Source organism: Scleropages formosus, chromosome 13 (assembly GCF_900964775.1).
Source record: "Scleropages formosus chromosome 13, fSclFor1.1, whole genome shotgun sequence".
Lineage (NCBI taxonomy): Eukaryota > Metazoa > Chordata > Actinopteri > Osteoglossiformes > Osteoglossidae > Scleropages > Scleropages formosus.
The window spans coordinates 27,824,657-27,844,151 of record NC_041818.1 but is presented as its reverse complement, the minus strand read 5'-3'; the positions used below and the strand labels follow the sequence as shown (position 1 = coordinate 27,844,151).

Genomic DNA, 19,495 nt, shown 5'->3' with positions numbered 1-19,495 from the left:
TTGTTGGATCTCGACCGGCTGCCTGCTCTGCTCACTGGTGCCATTTGAGGCCAGAAACATCACGTTCATTGGCCTTTGCAGTGAGAAACACGGTACTGTGATTTACAGTGACTGAAACACAGTTTTTGCTGTCATGTGGCTCTTCAGGCAGGCGCAGGACAACGAGTGTGAAGATGAGGTTGGGGCTCCATGGAAACTGTACGAGAACCTCAAGAGGAGTTGTTCTCAGGAGCGAACGATGAGCTCGGCAAAGGGCTGCATCTGCTGGCTTCTATTCTGAAGGCGTCGATTCGTGATGGTGATGACAGGTATTACATTAAGATAGTGGCCAGGTGTGCAGGAAAGCTGTCAGCACTCAGGAGATGAGGATCTCAGGTGGTTTGACCTCACATTTTCTGCCTTGGTGTTTGTGTCAATCGCTCCACCCAACCTTTACTCTCCCGTCCAATGAGTGAACCAGCTCGGCAAAGCGTTGCATGCAGCGTTTGACTTGGTGCAGCTGAAAGATCGATCCATCAATCTCTCGATCCATCCATAGAGCCAATAATTCATCGATGGATGGATTGATGAGTCAATGACTCTATAGATGGATCGAGAGGTCGACGGATCTATGGATGGATGGATGGATGGATGGATGGATGGATGGATGGAAGGATCAATCAATCTCTCAAGTAATCCATCCATCATGGGGAACAATGGTGCCCTACGGTGCCGCTACCTATTTCCTGAACACTTAGCACGTGCGACCCTTTGAGAAGTGGTCAGCAATCGCTGAACTATCACGTTCACCTTTAACCTTATAACTGAACACAGGCTGTTGTGTTTTGCCAGTGTGAAGCGGCGTGCTTGCGCAAGCGGTCAAGCGGAGGTCAGATGCAGAGGGCTGGAGGGCATATCCCTGCCGTGCCATCCAGCTGTCCAGATTTCCCACAATGCAGTGCTCGGCTCCCTCTCTGATACCCAGAGGAATCACAAGATCTAAATCTTCAGTTATTAATCAGCAAACAAAGGTACTGGCGAGACTTTTATTGTGGACTGTACCTAATGGCAATTAATAATAGTTTTTTTCTTTTCAGGAAACACTACGAAGGTTGTTTCTTATTGCACTGCATGCATACAGCTCAGATTATCACTGTGCTGCTATAATAGTCCCGTCTTGTTACGACAGTGTGCTCAAAAAAAGGCACAGTGGCACAGCGGGTTGCTCCACGGCTGTGGGTTCAGACGAGGGTTGGAATCCACCTCATTCTTTGTGGAGTTTTGACGTTCTCCCCGAATTTATGTGCGTTTCCTCCAGGGGCTCTGGTTTGTGCCCAAGTTTCCAAATTTCCATATGAAGTTTACCGGAGCGTTTAAGAGTGCTGAAAAAAACACCTGTAAGACACAATCCGAGCATCTAATTTGTTGACATAATATAAAACAATATTTTTTTTAATTTTGTTTTATATTTTGACAATAATGCATATCAATAGAAGAACATCAGGACAAGCACATAATTCTCTCATGGAGAAACAGCTCCTTGAAACGTGGGAGGAGCCCACATTGAGACTGAGACACACGAAGGTCAGTCAGCGGTCTTCGCCAGTGGGCCGTGCGCTCGGTCTCATCTCGCTGGTCGTTCCAACAAGCAGAAGCACATAGTCGTACCGTACAAACACGTCGTCATCGCAAACCATTTACTACGGTAATTCCCTGGGCAGGGAACGGGACGATCGGTGCTGGGGCTGTAAATCGCTTGCTGCTCTGGGCGTAAACAACAAAGGAGGGTATTCCGCCGGCCGTTTCTTGGACCGTTGCTCTCAAAAAGTTCTCGGAAAGTGTCGTTTATGGCAGGAAGCGAACGCGGCGCCAAATGATTGTCCCTTTACGTGTGTGTTGTCACAATGGACCCCGAGAGCTCGTGGCTGTATGGTTAGCGCCAGTCCACAGTTAGGTCAAGTCCGGGATCAGCTCCAGCACCACGGTGGCGCCAGTCCAGCATCAGCACCAGCTCCAGTTCCACGCCGGACCCCACGGAAACCCTGACCGCTGGGCAAACTGTTCGCACCATTTTACATGTACATCTGTTCATTTAGCAGACACTTTTCTCCAAAGTGACAAACATCTCATGGTTATATTCATATTCGCTGGACACAAAAGAGAACGGTTCCCCTTGCTGAGCAACTCTTTGTCCTCCATCTCTGAGATATAGATGTAATATAGACATACAATGGAATACTTTCATTTTCACATTATGTCGCTCTGCTTGTACATACGTGTTTAACGCACAGGGAGAAAGGCCTGGAACACAAACACACACGATGTGACGTCTTTTCTCCTCTTCTGGTGACTGTGAGGTGCCAGCCCTCTGCTCCAAACCAGCACATGTACTCTATGTATAGCATACTGTACTGTATATACATACGTGTACATATATATTTGTGTAGACGTTTATTATAAAAAATAATCATATCTATCTAAACTCAGAAATGAATTCACAGATTCTATATTTACATTTCATATATTTCCTTAAAAAGCAAAAAGACACAAGAAAGCAGTGTGTTGTGGAACAGCAGAAGTAAACGGGCATTTTTTCGTCGGTCTCTTGATAAAAGAGTCAGAGGTGGAACTGCAGCCAAACGGTTTCCATTTGGGAGAAAGATTCTTCTGAAGAGCACCGCTCATTCGTGTGCTCGTGGGCTCAGACCCCCCACGGGACAAACGCTAAAACCACTTGAAACCTACCGATGGGGGTTATGGGTACAGGCAGGTGCCGGGAACGAAGGGATCGTACGAAGCTGACCGTGTTTACCAGACGTTGCGTTACCGCTGGGGTGGACGATGTCTTTTTAACAATAATTACATGGACATACAGTATATAAAGTCTGGAAATGTGCGGCATGGACTTTGTTCGCTGCCATTGAGCCCGAACGAATACTGACGCAGCCGTGCGGACAGAGACCTAAATCGGACCGGCTACAAGGACCCGAATGTCAGGCTGAGGTCGTGCGGACGGGTCGTCTGTCTGTCCGTCTGTCCGCCGTCTGCCCATCGTGACGGATCGGTTCCTACTGTCCGGGTAACGTGGTGAGTCGGCAGACCGTGAAAGGAGTAGCGATGAGTTTAGTCCCGCCCCCGGTGGACGGCTCTGCTCTCATACTCTTCCGCGTTCGCAGAAAATCCACTGTGCTCTGGCCCCCAGTGGAGCCTATCGATTTGAGAGACGACTTAGCGCAGTGCATTGTGGGAAAGCACCTTCGGCCGCCAAACGCGCAAGGCCTAGAACATGACCTCTTCGCAGCTGCCGTAGTCGCTCTCCACCATGTCGGACCCGGTGCGGCCGCGGGGGGCGTGGCTGGGCGGGGCCGGCGGCAGCGGGGGGGTGCTGCACTCGGCGTAGGAAGGTTGCGCTACGCTCAGGCGCACGCTCAGGCGCCGGTATCCGCCCGACACGTTGTCCAGGCTGCGCGCGTGCTGCGTCGGGTAGTAGCTGATGGCCGTGTACTCGTTGGGGCACTGGGGGGCCGGCAGGGGCCGTCCGTCCGGCCCCAGGAAGTCGTCCAGGTTCTGGTTGCTGTAGCAGGGCGGCAGCGGGGCCCGGCGATCGCAGCGCTCCAGGGGGAAGGGGAAGCCGCCGAAGCGGGAGTTCCTACGCGAGTCGGCAGCCGTCACCGCCGGGAACGTGTCCTCGACGATGTCGAACTGGGGGAACTCCTGGACAGTGGGCCGGCCGAAGTAGTCAGGGTCCGCCGGGTATACTGCAGGCAGGGGTACGAGGGAAGAGTTAGTACATCGCGGGAAAGACCTTCGCAGACCCCACCTGTTCCTGGGTTTCCTTCGGAGGAGGAGCCGCACAGAACAAAGGGGCCTCATAGCATAACGTAAGACAAAATGCGGTAAAGCCACAATTCTGGAATCCCTGCTGATGAGGTGCAGCTCATTGCCTGGGAAACAGAACCACCACCCCCACCGAATCTTTTCTAACTAATACGATTTGTGGTAAACAGGTTGTTTCCGGACAATGTGAATATTCATGTTCATATTCATACAATGAGTTGTGGGGGGGCCGAACACCCATCCTTCATGGCGCTGTATCTGACTTCTACTTTCCATGACACTGACTGTGAGTAAAACAACGGTAAATGTAACGAAAGGTTCACGGGCTCACCGTCATAGTCCAGCTCCCAGTTGTTCTTGACGATGGACTCGTTGTCGGAGCTGGAGGGGGGCGGTGGGGGCAGGTTGGGGGCTACGCTGCACACCACGGGGCCGCTCGGCCTCTGGCCGCGGGCCGCGCCCAGGGAGCCCAGCTCCGGCGTGTTCTGGGACTTGAGGGTCCTGAAGAGGTCGTGGTCCAGGTCGTTCCCGGAGCCGCCCACCTCCCTCATCTCGAGGGGCTGGCACTCGGCCCCATCGCCTTTGCCCACGGCAGCCCGTAGGAATCCCCCGGAGTCTCGCGCCGCCACCGCCGTCGCCGCCGCCTTGTCCTTCCTGTGCTGGACGTAGCTCTTGCGCGCCCACACAAACCCCCCCACCAGCATGAGCAGGCAGAGCAGGCCGCCGCAGATCCCCGCGATCTCCACTATGCCGAGAGCGGTGCGCGTAACATGCACCCCCTTGCACTGCACGTGGCCCGTGGAGCACTCGTCCGGATCGTCGAGGCACCTGCGGTCACCAGAAGGAAACAAGGTCACTCGCGTGGTCTCGACTGGTTTTGCACGAGTCGGGATGCAAACCGCACGTGACGGCGCTACTGGGAAAAAGACGAGCGACAGTACGGTGAGCGGGAAAGTCTCGGTGGAAGAGCAAAGTGAGGAGGAAGCTCATTGACAGCTCGACTTCTCCCCTCGGCGCCTGCCTGCCTGCTGAGGTCGCTGCTGGCTTTGGACTCGACAGGCTGGACGCTCATCATTTCTGTATGTCGTGAGGACGAAAAAGCCCAAAATGGAAAGGAACTCATATCCTTTAGAATTCGGACATCAGACCCAGATCCCAAACGTTAAGTTCACTTTCCAAAGCTCGAAGCCGTTAGATCCCGTGGCCGGGATAGCGTACTCCTCCCCTGATGTCAGAAACATCCAAAATAATGAGGAAAGTACAGTGATGCTTGGAAGTATGTGAACCGTATAGGGATGACCATTATTCTCATATAAAATATTAAAATAAACATGTAAAATTAATGTGACTATGATTTACACCCCTGATTCTACTTACCTACTTGGTTTATCCAATAAACTTGGGCTTCACTTATTTTTACAACTTTACATTAGTTGTGTGTTTCCATTACACACACGATTTCCTCTAAACAACACATGGAATTGATCATCACACACATATTGTGTCACAGGAGAAACACCGATTCTCAGTAAATATCCATTTCGTGGTAAATCTGAGGGACGTAAGGGTTCACATACTTTCAAGCAGCTCGATACGATATGGAAAAGGATGGATTTTGAACGAACGGATGTAATATCGTTAATCTCAGAGGGAATTTCCAGCAGTACATACAATATACTACACAGATACACACAAACATACAGTGATGAAACAGAAAAGTAGACAAATAAAAAAGCAAGCATTATTTCATGTGTGTATTGATCTTATTTTTAATAATATACAATATACATATATATTTTTTTACGAATGGAGATGTATGTCACTTTGGAGAAAAGCATCTGCTAAATGAATAAATGTAATTGCTAAATGCGGCGAAATGCAGGCGGCCCTCATTCGCCACGCGAGGGCAGGTAGCGAACCAGCGGGAGCGATGCACACTGGGAAACGTGAGACCCACCTGCTCGCGTCGTCCTGTTGGGAGCAGTCGCTCACCTCGCAGCGCGGTCCAGAGAACTCCGACGGACACACGCACTGCACTTCTGCAATACACGCACAGGGCTCAGGCTTTCCAGACTGCTAATCATCAGAAAACAAACCGACGGACTAAGAGCACGAAGCAGCGGAGGGACCACGGCAGAAATGGCTCACGGAGCTTCCGGCGGCTTCCTGTGCCGGAATTCGTGGCGCCGCGTGTGCCGTGCACCGCGGTGAATTGGCAGCGATTACAGTAAACACGTCTTAAAGGCTGTTTGCCATTATGTTCTTGTTCGGGGGGCTGTCGACGACGTTCCATACAGATATCGAGTTCCTGGACAATTCCAGAAATGTCATTTTCTTGAGTCTGGCGTTTGGTCGGCCGGCCGGCGAACATCTATTCGTTCGTCTGACGTGCTTTTCCAGAGCGCCTCATGATTTGCCGATTTACGCAGCAGGATCATTTTTACTCCACCAATTCACAGTGAGGTTCTAGATCGGGGTGCTGCAGCAGGAGGTGGGGTTTGACCCCAGCTCCTCGGTGTGGAAGACAGCAGCCCTAACCACTACGCCCCCGACGCCCCTTTCTGTAACACTTCTGCACTTGAGCTCTGCTGAAACGTCAGTGTAACACCCAGCCGTGTGAAGGGATAAGATGCTTTCTAAGCACCATCATTTCCTGCGTTGTACCCCTTCCAGGCTTTGTGGAGGCACCAGAACTCACCTCCGACTGGGTTCTCCTGGCAGGAGCCTCCATTCAGACAGGGTCCGCTAGCGCAGCCCTCGGTCCGCGGGCAGCACTGGTACCTCCCAAACACCCTCCTCTCCCCAAACGAGGAGACCTCCGGTGCCGCAGAGCCCCGTAGCGCTTCCTTGTTGAACTCCAGTTCGTCGAGACATCCCAGAAAGCCCTGCGCCTGGGCCTCCCGCGGGGCGGCAAAGAGCAGGGACCCTCGCTGGTCACGACGCTCTCCCAGGAGGCACGGCTCCGCGCTGGTGGCCGAGGCCGTGTGCACGTGGTCCAGCGTGAGCCTCGGTCCGGTGCTGTTCACCTCCAGGAGGACGTGGTGCCAGCGCCCGTCTGACACGGGGTCTCCTGGGGCTCGCAGGATCTGCGGCGCTCCCTTCCCACAGGTGTAGCGGAACCGCAGGCCTCCGTTGACCAGCTGCACGACAGGACAAGACATATTTATTGCACGATCACTTAAGTGTGACTCTGGGCATGATTTTACATCATTGCATATACATATGCATATACATAATATGCAATGACAACAGCAACCGCTTGTCCCGAGTGGGGTCGCGGCAAGCCGGAGCCTTACTCCGTTGCAAGGCATCCCAAGCAGGGCTCGAACCCCAGACCCGCCACCACGCTTCTCTATATATATATTATATAATTATAATGTGAACCATCAATAGCCCCTTGTACATTACGGAGTCGCCATGATCCAGAGTATCACAGAAGCAATGTGAAGCAGGGTACACCATCACAGGGTAATCACACCCGTTCGCTCTCCCTCACACATACAGGGAAAGGCCAATTTGGAGTCACCAGTTTACGCAAAACACACATGATTTGGCAAAGTGGGAGGAAACCAGAGCACCTGGACAAAATCAACGCAAACACAGCTGGAACATGCAAACTCGACACAGACCGAGCGAGGACCAAACCCGTGTCCAGACACTTGAGAGCTCAGCGCTATCTGCTGCTCTGCCCGTAATTTTAATGGCGTGTTCAGTTTCTCGTGCGGTGTGTCCTGCGGAGCCCAACGTGTGCAAAGGGGGCGCTACAGCGCTGCTTTTCCGCTCATCTGGGAGCAAAGCTGAGTTTGCTCAGCCTGCCTTGGCACTGGTCTCCTGTGGCCTTCAGGGAGCAGCGTAGATCAGGAACAGGTTCGAGAGCCAAAAGCGGCTGAGCCGGGCCTTTCTCCGGCCACCAGGCCTCGGCTCCGCACTTCGTTTGTAACTAATATAAATACTGCAGGCCTGCGCCTTTGATACACTTGCGCCTCTGTGTGTTCATCAGTTTCACCCTCAAAGTCATTAAAAATGCATGGCGCGCGTGTGTATCGCGAACGTGGGAGCGACGCGCAGACGTGGAAACACATGCATTATTAACATGCATCCGTATGATGCCGAGCCTTTAATTGCACACACGGACCCTTCCGAGGGTTCGAGAAATGAGGACCGGCGCCCGATTCCCCTTCGCGATCCATCAGCGTTGGGCCAGCGAGCGGGGGGGCTTACGGAAGCGCTGCATCCAGGAGGTAATGTATAACTAAAACACATTTGTCAGTTGGAATGCACAGTGAGCGGTGTGTCCACGGTTCCGATCCTCTCAAAAGCGGTGAAGACAAGGGCTTCCGTCACGTTCCGTTCCATTTGCACAGGTGCCAAGCGGAGAGAGATTTCGCTCCTTGGCAGAGAGGAGTTTGTTCCACAAACGCAGACATGAAACAACCAGACGGGTTCAGATGAAAAGGCTGAAAGGCGGAAAGAGGAACGTGTGTTGAAACGCCACACGCATGTTAATGTCACGGAGATGAATAGTCCTCCGGCCGCTCCAGGGACACGCGTGTTGGTTTGAGTTCCAGGCCCAACAATAGTGAGACCATTTGAATGTGGGGCTGCAAGGCCACTTCTGAAACATCTTCCGTTGTGAAATTCAGCTTTATTTCGAAAGAACAAGGCCGCTGATGGGTTTGACCTCTGTTTGGCTCACAGGCAAGACAAAGACTCCGGCAAAGAGAGGCGTAGCTCTTAGCGCTGTCAGCTTGCACCTCAAAGGACCTGGGTTCGCATCCCACTATTGTGTCAGTACCCTTGATCAAGGCACTCATCCTGAGGTGATGCAGTAAAAACGACCTTGCTGTATAAAAGATTGTAAGGAGATTATTGCACAAAGCTCACATGATTAACGCTATGCAGCTGGGTAATTTCGCATTACATTTCTTCATTTAAATATAATAAATAATTTAAGTAATGATTACTAATGAGAAAATAGAGTCAAATAAGTTGCAGAAGCTGCATGAGAGAAAAGCTGTGGCTGCAGTTACTGGGTAGGAGGTTGTGCTGTGAGGATGAATTTTGGCCAATAATGCTGAAGGATGCTGCTTTGAAACCGCAGGACCTTTGGTAATACCACGGTAACTTACTGCACTTGCTGTGAATTGCTCAGGGAAAAAAAAAAACGCGCTTTAGGAACGGCTAGCACTGTAAAACACTTTAGGCTAACCATGTGCCTCATATGAAAATAATAACAGTGGTCCAGCCCCCCCTCCCTCCACCCTTAGGTGGGAAACAAAGACTAATTGCTTCTTTGGGTTGCAGCTGTTCTAAATGGATTAAGCAGAAGGATCTGGTGCTGTAAGAGCATCTCTTAAGCAAATGAGCAACAAATGTGACAAGCTGATAAGAATAATGTGCTGGGAATCGCGGAGAGCAGGAAGAAAAGTGCGTTATCGGCTAACGGAGCGGACCTCAAGTAAATTAGTGCTCAGCTAGTAATTGCTCAGCTAATTATCGCTCATCGGCATGTCGGCCGCCGCCCCTAAACAGTCCTTTCTCCGCTTTCCTGGGTGTCTGAGGTCTTGTTGTCCTTAACAATATTAGATTTTGGCTGTCAGAACATGCGAGGGCCATAAAGGTCTCATAACCGCCAAGTCTTCTTTGTCATCGCTCAGTCCGGCCACTTGTCCATCCCAATGGACACGATTTCCACATGGAAGGGAGGGCAGCGTCTCGTGAAAGGTGAAATGGGGCTAAAACGAGTGAGTGGCCCCGCGAATTAAAACGCGTATAAGGGGTTTGGGTTCATCTTCAACTCACGGCATTAATTACAGTTGTAAGTTTAAAAAAAGAAAAAAAAAGGTGCCGGAGTGTGGCTCTCCGGAGAGATGCGTGAATTAGGTTGTGTGCAGTGTCAGCTCGCTCGCAAAGGAAAAGAGGGCCAGTAATCCTGGGAATTCCAGGACGTTCATCTGTTCAGGCATTCCTTTTGAAGACATTTCTGACAATGAAACAGGCTCACGTGCCGAGACACTAAACGCAGAGCTAGTGCTTTGAGAAAGTGTGAAGTCTGGAGACCTTTTAAGTGGAGTATGTTATTGAACTGATGTTTTTTCGTAACCCAGGCACAAGACGAGAAGCCTTCTGGGAAAAGTGTGCGTGTGTTTGAAGTGCGGAACGATGTTCTATCTCGGAGTTTATATCAGAGTTTATTAGGTTCTTTTTAAATACGAGCGCTTTCATGTGGGAGACCTTGGCACACGGCAGCATTCGCGATGTCGCCTAAGCTCCAAAACTGATGGTGGCACGATTTAAAATGTGTCGGGATGAAATTTGGAAACACAAAGGCACAACTGAGCTCCAGAGTGACTTGGTTCGTCATAACATTCCTGTTTGAGCTGTTGGTTTTGACCACCTGACACTCCAGAAGGTGAAAAGACATGATAACAGAGGCATCACTGGTGATCTGATCCTTTTTGGAATGCTCTTCACAGGATTAACAGGACTCACTCGTTCTGAGTTTCTGGTTCTCCATTTTTGTCCTGCTCTTGCCAGGTTTTGCTTTTGGCTGCTTCAACGTGATCTGACGTACAGCAAGAGTTGTTGTGAGTGGTAGATGGTGGCAGAAGTGGGATTTAAAGACAGCAGCGGTCAGTCATGAGTAATTCCTAACTACGGCCCATGACCTGGTGGCCTTCTGAAGGAATTACATGGTTCTGGTGTCTCAGATTGAAGTTAGCACACTTTCCAAGTAACTGAATAATACCCGGCATGTTCATAGTAATGTAATGCACTCGTTGTATTTTTCTCTGAGATGTATGTCACTTTGAAGAAAAGTGTCAGCTAAATGATTCATTCTAAACGTAAATGTACTTGCCCCAGCGAACGCACAGGAAGATGAAGATACAGGGATGGCGGAGGTTCTGACTGTAGCAGGAGAGGTGTGTGTGAGCACAGTACCTCAAGCGTCGCCCAATCGGTGGAGTCAGCCGAGACGACCACTCCATTTGTCTGCGACGTCTTCATGCGCAAAGCCAGTCGAAAGTCACGGTTCTCCCGCTCTTGGTACAGATACTTTAGGTATCCTCTCCCTTCAAACCGCATGGCTGAATCTAAAACACAACAAAATCCCATCAGTACCGTGAGGTTATTTGGGCTGTTCCGAACACCGGACCTTCCACAGGATTATGGGTAATACTCTCCTGTTGGGTCCCACAGTTGCTTCTACTTATCATTGCACATTAGTGTTTCTCTTAATTCCACCAATGAAACTAACTGTTTAACACAGTACTTTAAAGATGTCCTATCAAGCCATGGCTATTAGTAACCAAAAAAAGAGCACATATTCACCGCCAACAACTGAACCAAAGGTGAAAAAAACAGAAAACAATGGTAATGATGACATGTTCTGGCATGTTTCCCAGACAAGGAAATAGCCGTGTTCTGTGGAACCCAGACATGTAAGAGCTTCTGGCCTCTTTGGGTTCCTGGAGATTTGACCAAATCCTCACTTTGTCCCTCAGCCCGTAGTTCAGCTTTCCGCAGATGGGATTTAGCCATTTAGTCAAAATACGGACCTGATAACCTCTGATAACAATCTGGGTGGGCAGTTTGAGTAATTACACTTCTGAGAGCAGAAGGTTTGCAAGGAGGAAGGAGATAAGCAGCCGGCTCTGACTGGTGGGTCCGGTAATCCCACAAAGGATGCGCAGAGAGAAGAGAGCGGAGGAGGAGGAGAGCAGGGCCAGACGGGATGCCCACCGTTGCAAGAGCAGACGCTCTCCCAGCTGTGCTGTGGCGTGATGAAGCTAGTCCGTGCCGTGGCATACTGGCTCTCCGTCTCGCCCACCAGACGCACCGTGTTTCGGCAGCTCGCCTGGCGGCAGTCCGACGTCACGCAAGCCCCACGTCTCACCTCCGCCACAGTGAGGCCCATGGCATCACCCACATCGTAGGCGACTCTGTCCAGCAGTGCTGCAGGCTGGGGCTCGAGGTTGTCGTCTTGCTGGCTCCGCACCAGCAGCACTTCCAGGCCCCGGGAGCCAGCCGAGGGCTGCAGACTGGCTACGTGCAGCTCCTGCCGGGGAACCCCGAGGCTGGCGCTCAAGCCCCGTTGTAGGGCTCGCCAGTGGTCGGCCACAAACTCCTCGGGTGAGACCTCTGTCAGATGCAGGGTCACACCCTGGTCCAGCGCCCGTTGCGAAGCCCCCCACACGTGGACTCGTACCGCTGCCCAGGTGCTGAGCCGTCCGTCCGAGACGCTCACATTCAAGATGTACAGACCCGGCTCCAGAGGACCTTCAGCCACCACCTTTCCATCGCCGCCGTCCACGGAGAAGCGGCCGCTGGCCGGAGCCTCGGACACCAGCTCATAGGACAGCACGTCGTGGAGGTCCTGGTCGGAGGCGTGGAGCCTGCCGATCACCCTGCGAGAGAAGGGCCTCCCAGCCACGGTAATGAAGACCTCCAGTGGCACAGCGGAGGGGGGGAATCTACTCTGCTCAGTGATATTGATCTTGACCACGCAGATGGAGGACAGAGGCGGGTGGCCGTCGTCGGTCACCTGGGGGGAGAGAACAGTGAAAAACTTGCACTGTAACATCCCTTTACTCAGCTGCTTGTGAAATAGCTGTTTCCTTTTTGCTCCTTGGAGTAAGAAGAAGACGATTCACTTCGTAGATGTTGTAATCACTCCCACAGCAGACCGTGGTCCCACCTGTATCTTCAGCAGGTACTGCGCTTTGCTCCTCTTCCTCAGCTGGCCCGCTGTGGACAACAGGCCACCCTGGTCAATGTGGAAGCGCCGGTCCTCGTTCCCAGATACGATGTGGTAGGAGAAGGGCGGCCCGTTAGCGGGTGTGTCGCGGTCCATCACGCTCAGCTGCAGAACTCCGCTGCCGATTGGCTCTCCCTCCTGCCAATCAACAAAGGCTGGCATCAGGTACCTGGCTGAGCCAAAAGTTCTAATGTGGCGCTTAATCAACCACCTAAAGATCACTAGACACATGAGAAAACCCTGAATTAAGTACCTGAAAGCAAAGTAAAACATTAATGGACTCCATTTAGCTTCTAGAAAACATTATAATTTTGATCACAGTTGTCACTATGTCATGTTAGCTCTGGTCATTCTGTCCTGATCTTGCAGGGATCGAGGCATTTTCTCTGCATTTCTGATGGAGCCATCAGGCGTATGTGTAATGTCTCATACCGAGGGCACAACTTGCCCCAAGCTGCTCTAGTTGAGCTGACACCTCTAGGACATATAATTGGTACAGCGAAGCCTGATTGTCTCTGACCGGAACCCTGTGCACCGACAGCGCACCTCGGGTCGAAGCAAATGGGCTGTGAAACACCTCTCCAAGGCGTCAGACCTAATTAGGAGATAAATCCGGCACCCTCCCGTGGGAGAAACGGCTGCTCAGATACGGAGCTGGATACAGAGGCAGGGGGCCACTGAAGGAGAAACCTCTCATGCTTATTTTTGCTGCTGAGGGGCATAGTGTTTGGGAGCAGGGAGGGGTTGGGGCCATCGGCGGGGCCCTGGGTCGTACCTGCAGGACAAGACTGTGGCTGGTCTGGGAGAAGGTAGGTGCATTGTCGTTGACGTCCAGCACGGTTATGGTCACCTGCACAGCGGTGGACAGCGGGGGGTCTCCTCGGTCTGCAGCTTGGATGGTTAAGGAGTAGTGGGTTACCTGTTGGGAGGCAAGGAGCCAACTTTTCAGGCAGCTTTCTTGGGGTCAGAGACAGTAAATGCTATGCAAAGTTGGCTCCCCCATGCAAAAGACCACCGATAAAGACCCTCTGCCTTCCATCTTGGATCCAAGTCCTCATGCCGTGACCGTCATACCCCATAGAGTGTCTACGCTTCTGGAACTGAAGGCCTCACCTCCTCTCGGTCCAGCCTGCTACTCGTTCGGATCTCTCCGCTGTGGGCATCGATGTTGAACTGGCGCCTGGGGTCTCCGCTCACAATGGTGTAGTGGACGAGGTTATTTAATGGTCCATCGCTGTCGACAGCCGTGACCTGGTCACCAATGAGAAATATGTCACAGACGTCTTGCCGAGACATATCTTTCCACCTCGAATACGCAGCCGTTTATTCCCGTCCTATTTTAGTTTTTTATCTTCTTGAACAAACAGCCATGATAAGGAAATTCATTTAATCATGAAACAAAGCATTTTTTCAGTCTAATTTACATATTCATTAATACTGTAATCTATTCCTTTTATCGGTGGAAAAATGAATAAATAACCAAACTAAGCAGTGGAAGCAGCACACGCTCAGTGTGCAGCACATTTTTCGTGATGCATCCATCTCACGGGAAGCATATTTGTACATTGGTGCGATGCCACCTCTGCAGGAGGGATGTGTTCTGCACACCATCCGTCTGGTCCCAGAGCAGTCATGTGACCGGAGAGTCCTGTGCTCTCAGTGGACACACCTGTATTACCAGGTTCCCGAGGGAGACGTCCTCAGACACTTCTGCGCTATAGTCGCCCCGGCCAAAGGTGGGCGAGTTATCGTTCACATCCGTGATGTTGATGATCACCATGGCGACGTCGCTGAGGGACGACCGGCTCCTCGTGCCTTCCACCGACAGGTAGTACTCGCGACACTGCTCGAAGTCGAGGGAGCCGTTGACCGTCAGGACACCTGTGTCACATAGTTAAACGGAGCATCAGGGCACCGAGAAGGACAAATGCGCTCGAGAACCGTTGTGAGGAGAGCCATCGCTTGCTGAACACACAGAAGCCCCCATGAGGACAGCCTTGACCTCACATCCAGCAGGGGTTTAACAAAACGGGACCAAAACCAGAGCAAGAGATGCCCAACCACAGCCCCTGTCCCAACTTTGGTATGCTGTCCAACTCTGGGTACATCTGTTATTTTGGTTTTATAATGTCTTTCTATCAGCTAAAAGTATCTCATGCTATGAAATATGGCTCCATGTGAGCTCTCTAAGTATGAAAACGGTGGGAGCAAAGCAGACCGCCTGGTCACCCAGACATGGAACCCTCTCCGTATGGCAGCATGGGACACTAACGCAGCCACTAAGTATAAACTGATTTTCACGGTCAGGGTCACCCAGGAGGTGTGGGCTGTGCATAGAACACACTTGGCTGCACCCTGCTGTCCTCCAGTGCCACCAATAGATGGACATACGTGTCCGACCGATCGGGCTAACAAGTGCGCGCACTTTCAGCTGATACTGACAATAAGAGAAAAACCCAGTGTGTGAATTATGTTAAAATACTGAGCGTCAAAAATCACACGTATGCATCTAAAAATCTTCATCTGTTCGCTCCGAGTTGTACCCTATATGGCATCCGCTGAAGAAACAAATGTAAAAGTAAGAGTCAGGGAGGCGAGACCTTTCGAAAGGCCCCCTGTTGGAGACAGCAGGAAGTACACGGATGGTGGTCCCCCAGCCGGTGACGTCCTCTGGCTCTGACGTGTTTATCAATGAAGCCAATTAATTTCATCTCCCTCTTTCATCTCCTAAAAAGAGGCCATGAGGAACGAGCCAAAGCGTCTGCAGCACAAGCCAACTGTACACCTCAGGAGTGAATCGGAGCCAAAGCGTCCATTAATCCTCGGATGTACGAGTAAACTATGTGTCCATTCACTTTCCATTCCGCTTTCTCGTACATTGTTCAATATGTATGGGGAGGATTTAAACAAATCTGAGAACGAATGCCGCGCGCCAAAATAAACTATGGAATTTCAATACAAGCTGCTCGTTTTTGGCACGGTGGCGGGAAACTAAGTGTGTGGGGGGCTTGTGGAGAGCGCTCACACGAGCGCAGCACCGCACCGCCCAGAGGTCCGGAGGCTGACCACACGAGGGCACCGTGAGCGCTGACCGCACGCTGCCATTGTCAGCTGAGGAAGTGGCGCTCAGTGAAACCGGGGCCAGATGAAAGCGAGGCCATCGAGAACTTTCTGGAAGCCATGGGAAAGATTCTTTACAGCAGAGTGAGTCATTTTCAAGCATGTCCCTACAAGCACTCAAAGAAAACACCCCCTTTTCCAGGGAAAATTCGTACCTGCCCAATATTTGAAGTGTTGGCATGAACATAAGTCAAGGCTCCTTTTGAGAGAGAACTCGCCCAGCTTATTAGGACAGTGTTTTCCTGACACCAAATACACTTTCCTGATACCAAAGCACTGCTTCCTCATTTTTCTTCACCCTGTCAGAACAGGTACACGAGCTCCTCAACTTACCCGCACAGCTGGGACCAACACTGGGAGGTCTGTTTGCAACCTGTGTCGTTGGTAACTCCACAGTGGTCCTTGACCTCAGTGGTCACGATCAATCAGTTCACAGTGCAGGAAGCCGTCAACTTTTTTATATTTAGGAGCTTTGAAAATCTCGGACAGAGATATAACAAAAAATACTGTAGTCATGCTTTTTAATATCCCCGTTAACTTCGGCCTCATCTCATAAACCTGTGCAACGTTCCTCGTCTTATCGCTGATCACTGACACTAAGGAACACGAGACACGAGCTGCAAACACTGCGGAAGTGAGCTCAACTGAAGCGGTCCCACACTCCCATTCCGTTTGGGTGCTCTTTACTGCCATCTATCGGCTCAGAGGACAAACACGGCTCTTTCTTGCTCTGCTATAGCCAGAAATTTTATGAAGCACGTGAGAAAATGCAATTAAAAAAAAAGAAACTGGAAAAAGTTTGCATCTTCAAAAATTTGTGACTATATGGTTTGTAACAGGAGGAGCCGGTATTTTCGGCAAGTGTGGAAATTTCACAGCTTGGATGCTCACCTGTTTCTGGGTCGATCTGGAACATTCCATGTTCGTTGCCCGCGATGACGTCGTACAGGATGGGCATGTTGTTGTCCTTGGAGAATGCCGACACGCTCAGCACCTCAGTGCCTATAGCAGTGGATTCTGGGATCTGGGCGGAGTACTCGCTGCTGAGAAAGACCGGCTGGTAGTCGCTGAGATCCACCACGGTCACGGCGACCGTGGCGACCGAGTGCATGCGCCTGGGAAGGCCCCGATCCGTGGCCTGAACCTTCAGCTCGAAGGTGGTCTGGGGTTCGTCAGCCAGTGACTTCTCGAGCCGCAGGATACCAGAGTACTCATCCAGGGAGAAGTAACTGCTGTCAGATCCCAGGAGGGAGTAGACCACCTCTCCATTTATGCCTGATGGAGTAAAGAAGAGGAGTAAAATGTGTTCAGTAAAAATGTCCGGAACAAAATAGCCAAAACTGGCTCAGAAAGTGACAAACTTAAACATGACTTGTGCTGCTTAGTAACAACTTGGACATTTTAGTAATTTAATGAGTGAGTTTCCTTATGCAACACAGACCAGTCTGAAGCTGAGACATCGAGTTGAGAAGCTACAAGCTGTCAGATTACATTTATTCATTTATCTGAGACTTTTCTCCAAAGTGACTTACAGTGTTAATCTCACTACTATTATCTACCTGTTTATACAGCTGGGTAATTTTACTGGAGCAATTTAGGGTAAGTACCTTGCTCAAGGGTGCTACACCTGGAGGTGGGATTCAAACCTGTGGGTCGGAAGGCAGCAGCTCTAATCACTGCATTACACTACACTAGCAGCTGTCCCCAACATGTTTCTGAGGGGTTAAGAGGAAGGAAGCTGTACAAACATCAGCCTTCAAACTCTGCACTGTAAGCATCGCTGCAGTTTTACGGAGAGAAGGTAAATTTTAACCTCTGTACTATGTGGCTCCTTGGTTCACAAGTGAAAGTGCCGGTTGTAGCCTTGGCTTCCCTCTCTTCATATGTTCATATCCTTAATCATAATGCATTTCTGCTTCTGCTAAAGACTGACATTGAAACCCGCATTACACACATTGTGCACTGATGATGTCGCCTCGACCGGCGATAAAACGTTTGCAGAGAGGTCTGTGTTTCCCAAACGAGATCCGAGATGCACTTTGCAACAGTAGGGATGGTGTCGTGACACAGCAACCCTGCAATCTCCAGCAGAAATTGAAACAGAAACCCCAACCCCAAACTCCAAACCCAAGTTCTCACCAGCATCCGGATCCTTGGCATAGATGACCGCAATGGGGGTCCTCACGGTGGTGTTGTCGAAAACGGTCACGGCGTAGTGGCTGCTGGAGAAGCGTGGCGCATTGTCGTTCATGTCCTGCACCATCAGCAGGATGTCAGCCTGGCAGGACCGACCCCCACCGTCAGTGGCCTTGGCAACCAGGTCAAACTCGACGTCCCGCTCCCGGTCCAACATGGCCAAGGTGAAGAGCTCCCCTGTCACACACACGGAGGGATGGACAAGTGTCATGGATAACAACACTTTTGGCTCCTTTTGAAGAAAGCTTTTTCTCCAGTTATGTGGAACGGATAAAGAGCAGATTCTTCATACAGTCGGCTGTACTCCTGCCAGTTACGAGTCCAAACAAGCAGCGCAAACAATTACCAAAGCTTACTGTTTGTGTTAACAATGTGTTTCGGTATCTGTGGTTGAAGGATGTACAGAAGAGGATTCAAGGCAAGGAACCCACAAACGGAGACTGAAATTATGAGCTGAGGCTGACTAACATTGATTGCGCAACACTGAAAGGTACAGTACTATGTAGTTACACAAAATACAGCGCATGTGCCTAAGAGCGCTTGGTCGTGGTGCTAATATGAAACTTTGCTTGCATCATCAAGGTGCCCCTATATAAATAATATCCAGCACATTCCAGGACTGAAATAGCTATCTCCTACACCCATGAGATTGTTTACCTGATGAGACAGAAAAGAGTAAAGCATGACCGACGACTCCACAATGTCTCTGAAAAGTGGAAACACACAGAGGCCACTGTTCCTCTGAGCGCTTTTCAATGCACAAAGTCAGATGGTATCATCTGCTCTACCTAACAGTGCGGGGCCTTCCTGCACCGCTGCCCGTGTGAACCGCCTCTCCAAGCTAAAGACGAGCGTTACCGGTGTGAGGGTCCAGGTGGAACTTGTCTGCGTTGGGACCATGGAGGGTAAATGTAACCTGCCCATTGGTGCCCACGTCGGGGTCTGTTGCTGACACCTTGAGGATGAACAAGCCTGACGGAGAGTTCTCCATGACGACCTCCGTGTAGAGCAGCTGCGGAGGGTAGGAACACGCCAGGTGCGTCACAGGTGTGTTGCAGGTGTATTACAGGTGCCACACGCTCCATACAGCTCTTTCCCATTTTTCACTACATTTTTAGTTCACCATCTGGGATCAAGTGGAAAAGTCAACAATTTCTGTTCGATCTGTTCGACTTCAATTTGCTGGTTTGCTGAGCATTTCTGCGTGATTTGCAGCGTCCTTCGGTCGCGTGGAGGACCGACCGTGTCACTCGGCACAGGAAGCCACCCCCATCAGCCCCGCCTCACCTGTTCACACGACGGGTTGTTGTCGTTGACGTCGAGGACGTGCACGTCGACTGCGGCGGACGCCTGGAACCTCCCGTCCGTGGCCGTTATTTTAAGGCTATGCTTGTCTTTTGCTTCTCTGTCGAGGGCGCCATTCGTAAGAACCTGCCACTCGTCTCCCACCTTCTCCATGGCAAAGAGGCCCTGAGGGTCTCCATCTGCACGGGTGCCAAAGGAAATGTAGAATGTCATGCGGCCGCATCATGATGCCTTTTACCCTCAGCTGTTGCTATTCTTTCAAAGAGCTTAAGGCTCAAATCCCAGTGTGCCTGAGCATCG

The 19,495-nt window shown here is 51.0% G+C and overlaps 1 protein-coding gene across 1 annotated transcript in view; it reads right to left on the bottom strand.

Annotated features, from left to right (window-relative positions):
* Positions 1–1,019: 1,019 nt before the first annotated feature.
* Positions 1,020–19,495, bottom strand: part of fat2 (FAT atypical cadherin 2) — a 43,207-nt gene continuing 24,731 nt past the window's right edge. The window contains exons 11-24 of the mRNA XM_029257417.1: positions 19,178–19,374; positions 18,749–18,902; positions 17,834–18,067; positions 16,586–16,969; positions 14,244–14,455; positions 13,688–13,825; positions 13,350–13,493; positions 12,515–12,712; positions 11,560–12,361; positions 10,759–10,910; positions 6,515–6,956; positions 5,774–5,855; positions 4,148–4,644; positions 1,020–3,737 (exon numbers count right to left, since the gene is read on the bottom strand). Coding sequence (XP_029113250.1) covers positions 3,259–3,737; positions 4,148–4,644; positions 5,774–5,855; positions 6,515–6,956; positions 10,759–10,910; positions 11,560–12,361; positions 12,515–12,712; positions 13,350–13,493; positions 13,688–13,825; positions 14,244–14,455; positions 16,586–16,969; positions 17,834–18,067; positions 18,749–18,902; positions 19,178–19,374 — 4,115 coding nt within the window. The 3' untranslated portion in view covers positions 1,020–3,258. The remainder of the gene's footprint in view (positions 3,738–4,147; positions 4,645–5,773; positions 5,856–6,514; positions 6,957–10,758; positions 10,911–11,559; positions 12,362–12,514; positions 12,713–13,349; positions 13,494–13,687; positions 13,826–14,243; positions 14,456–16,585; positions 16,970–17,833; positions 18,068–18,748; positions 18,903–19,177; positions 19,375–19,495) is intronic.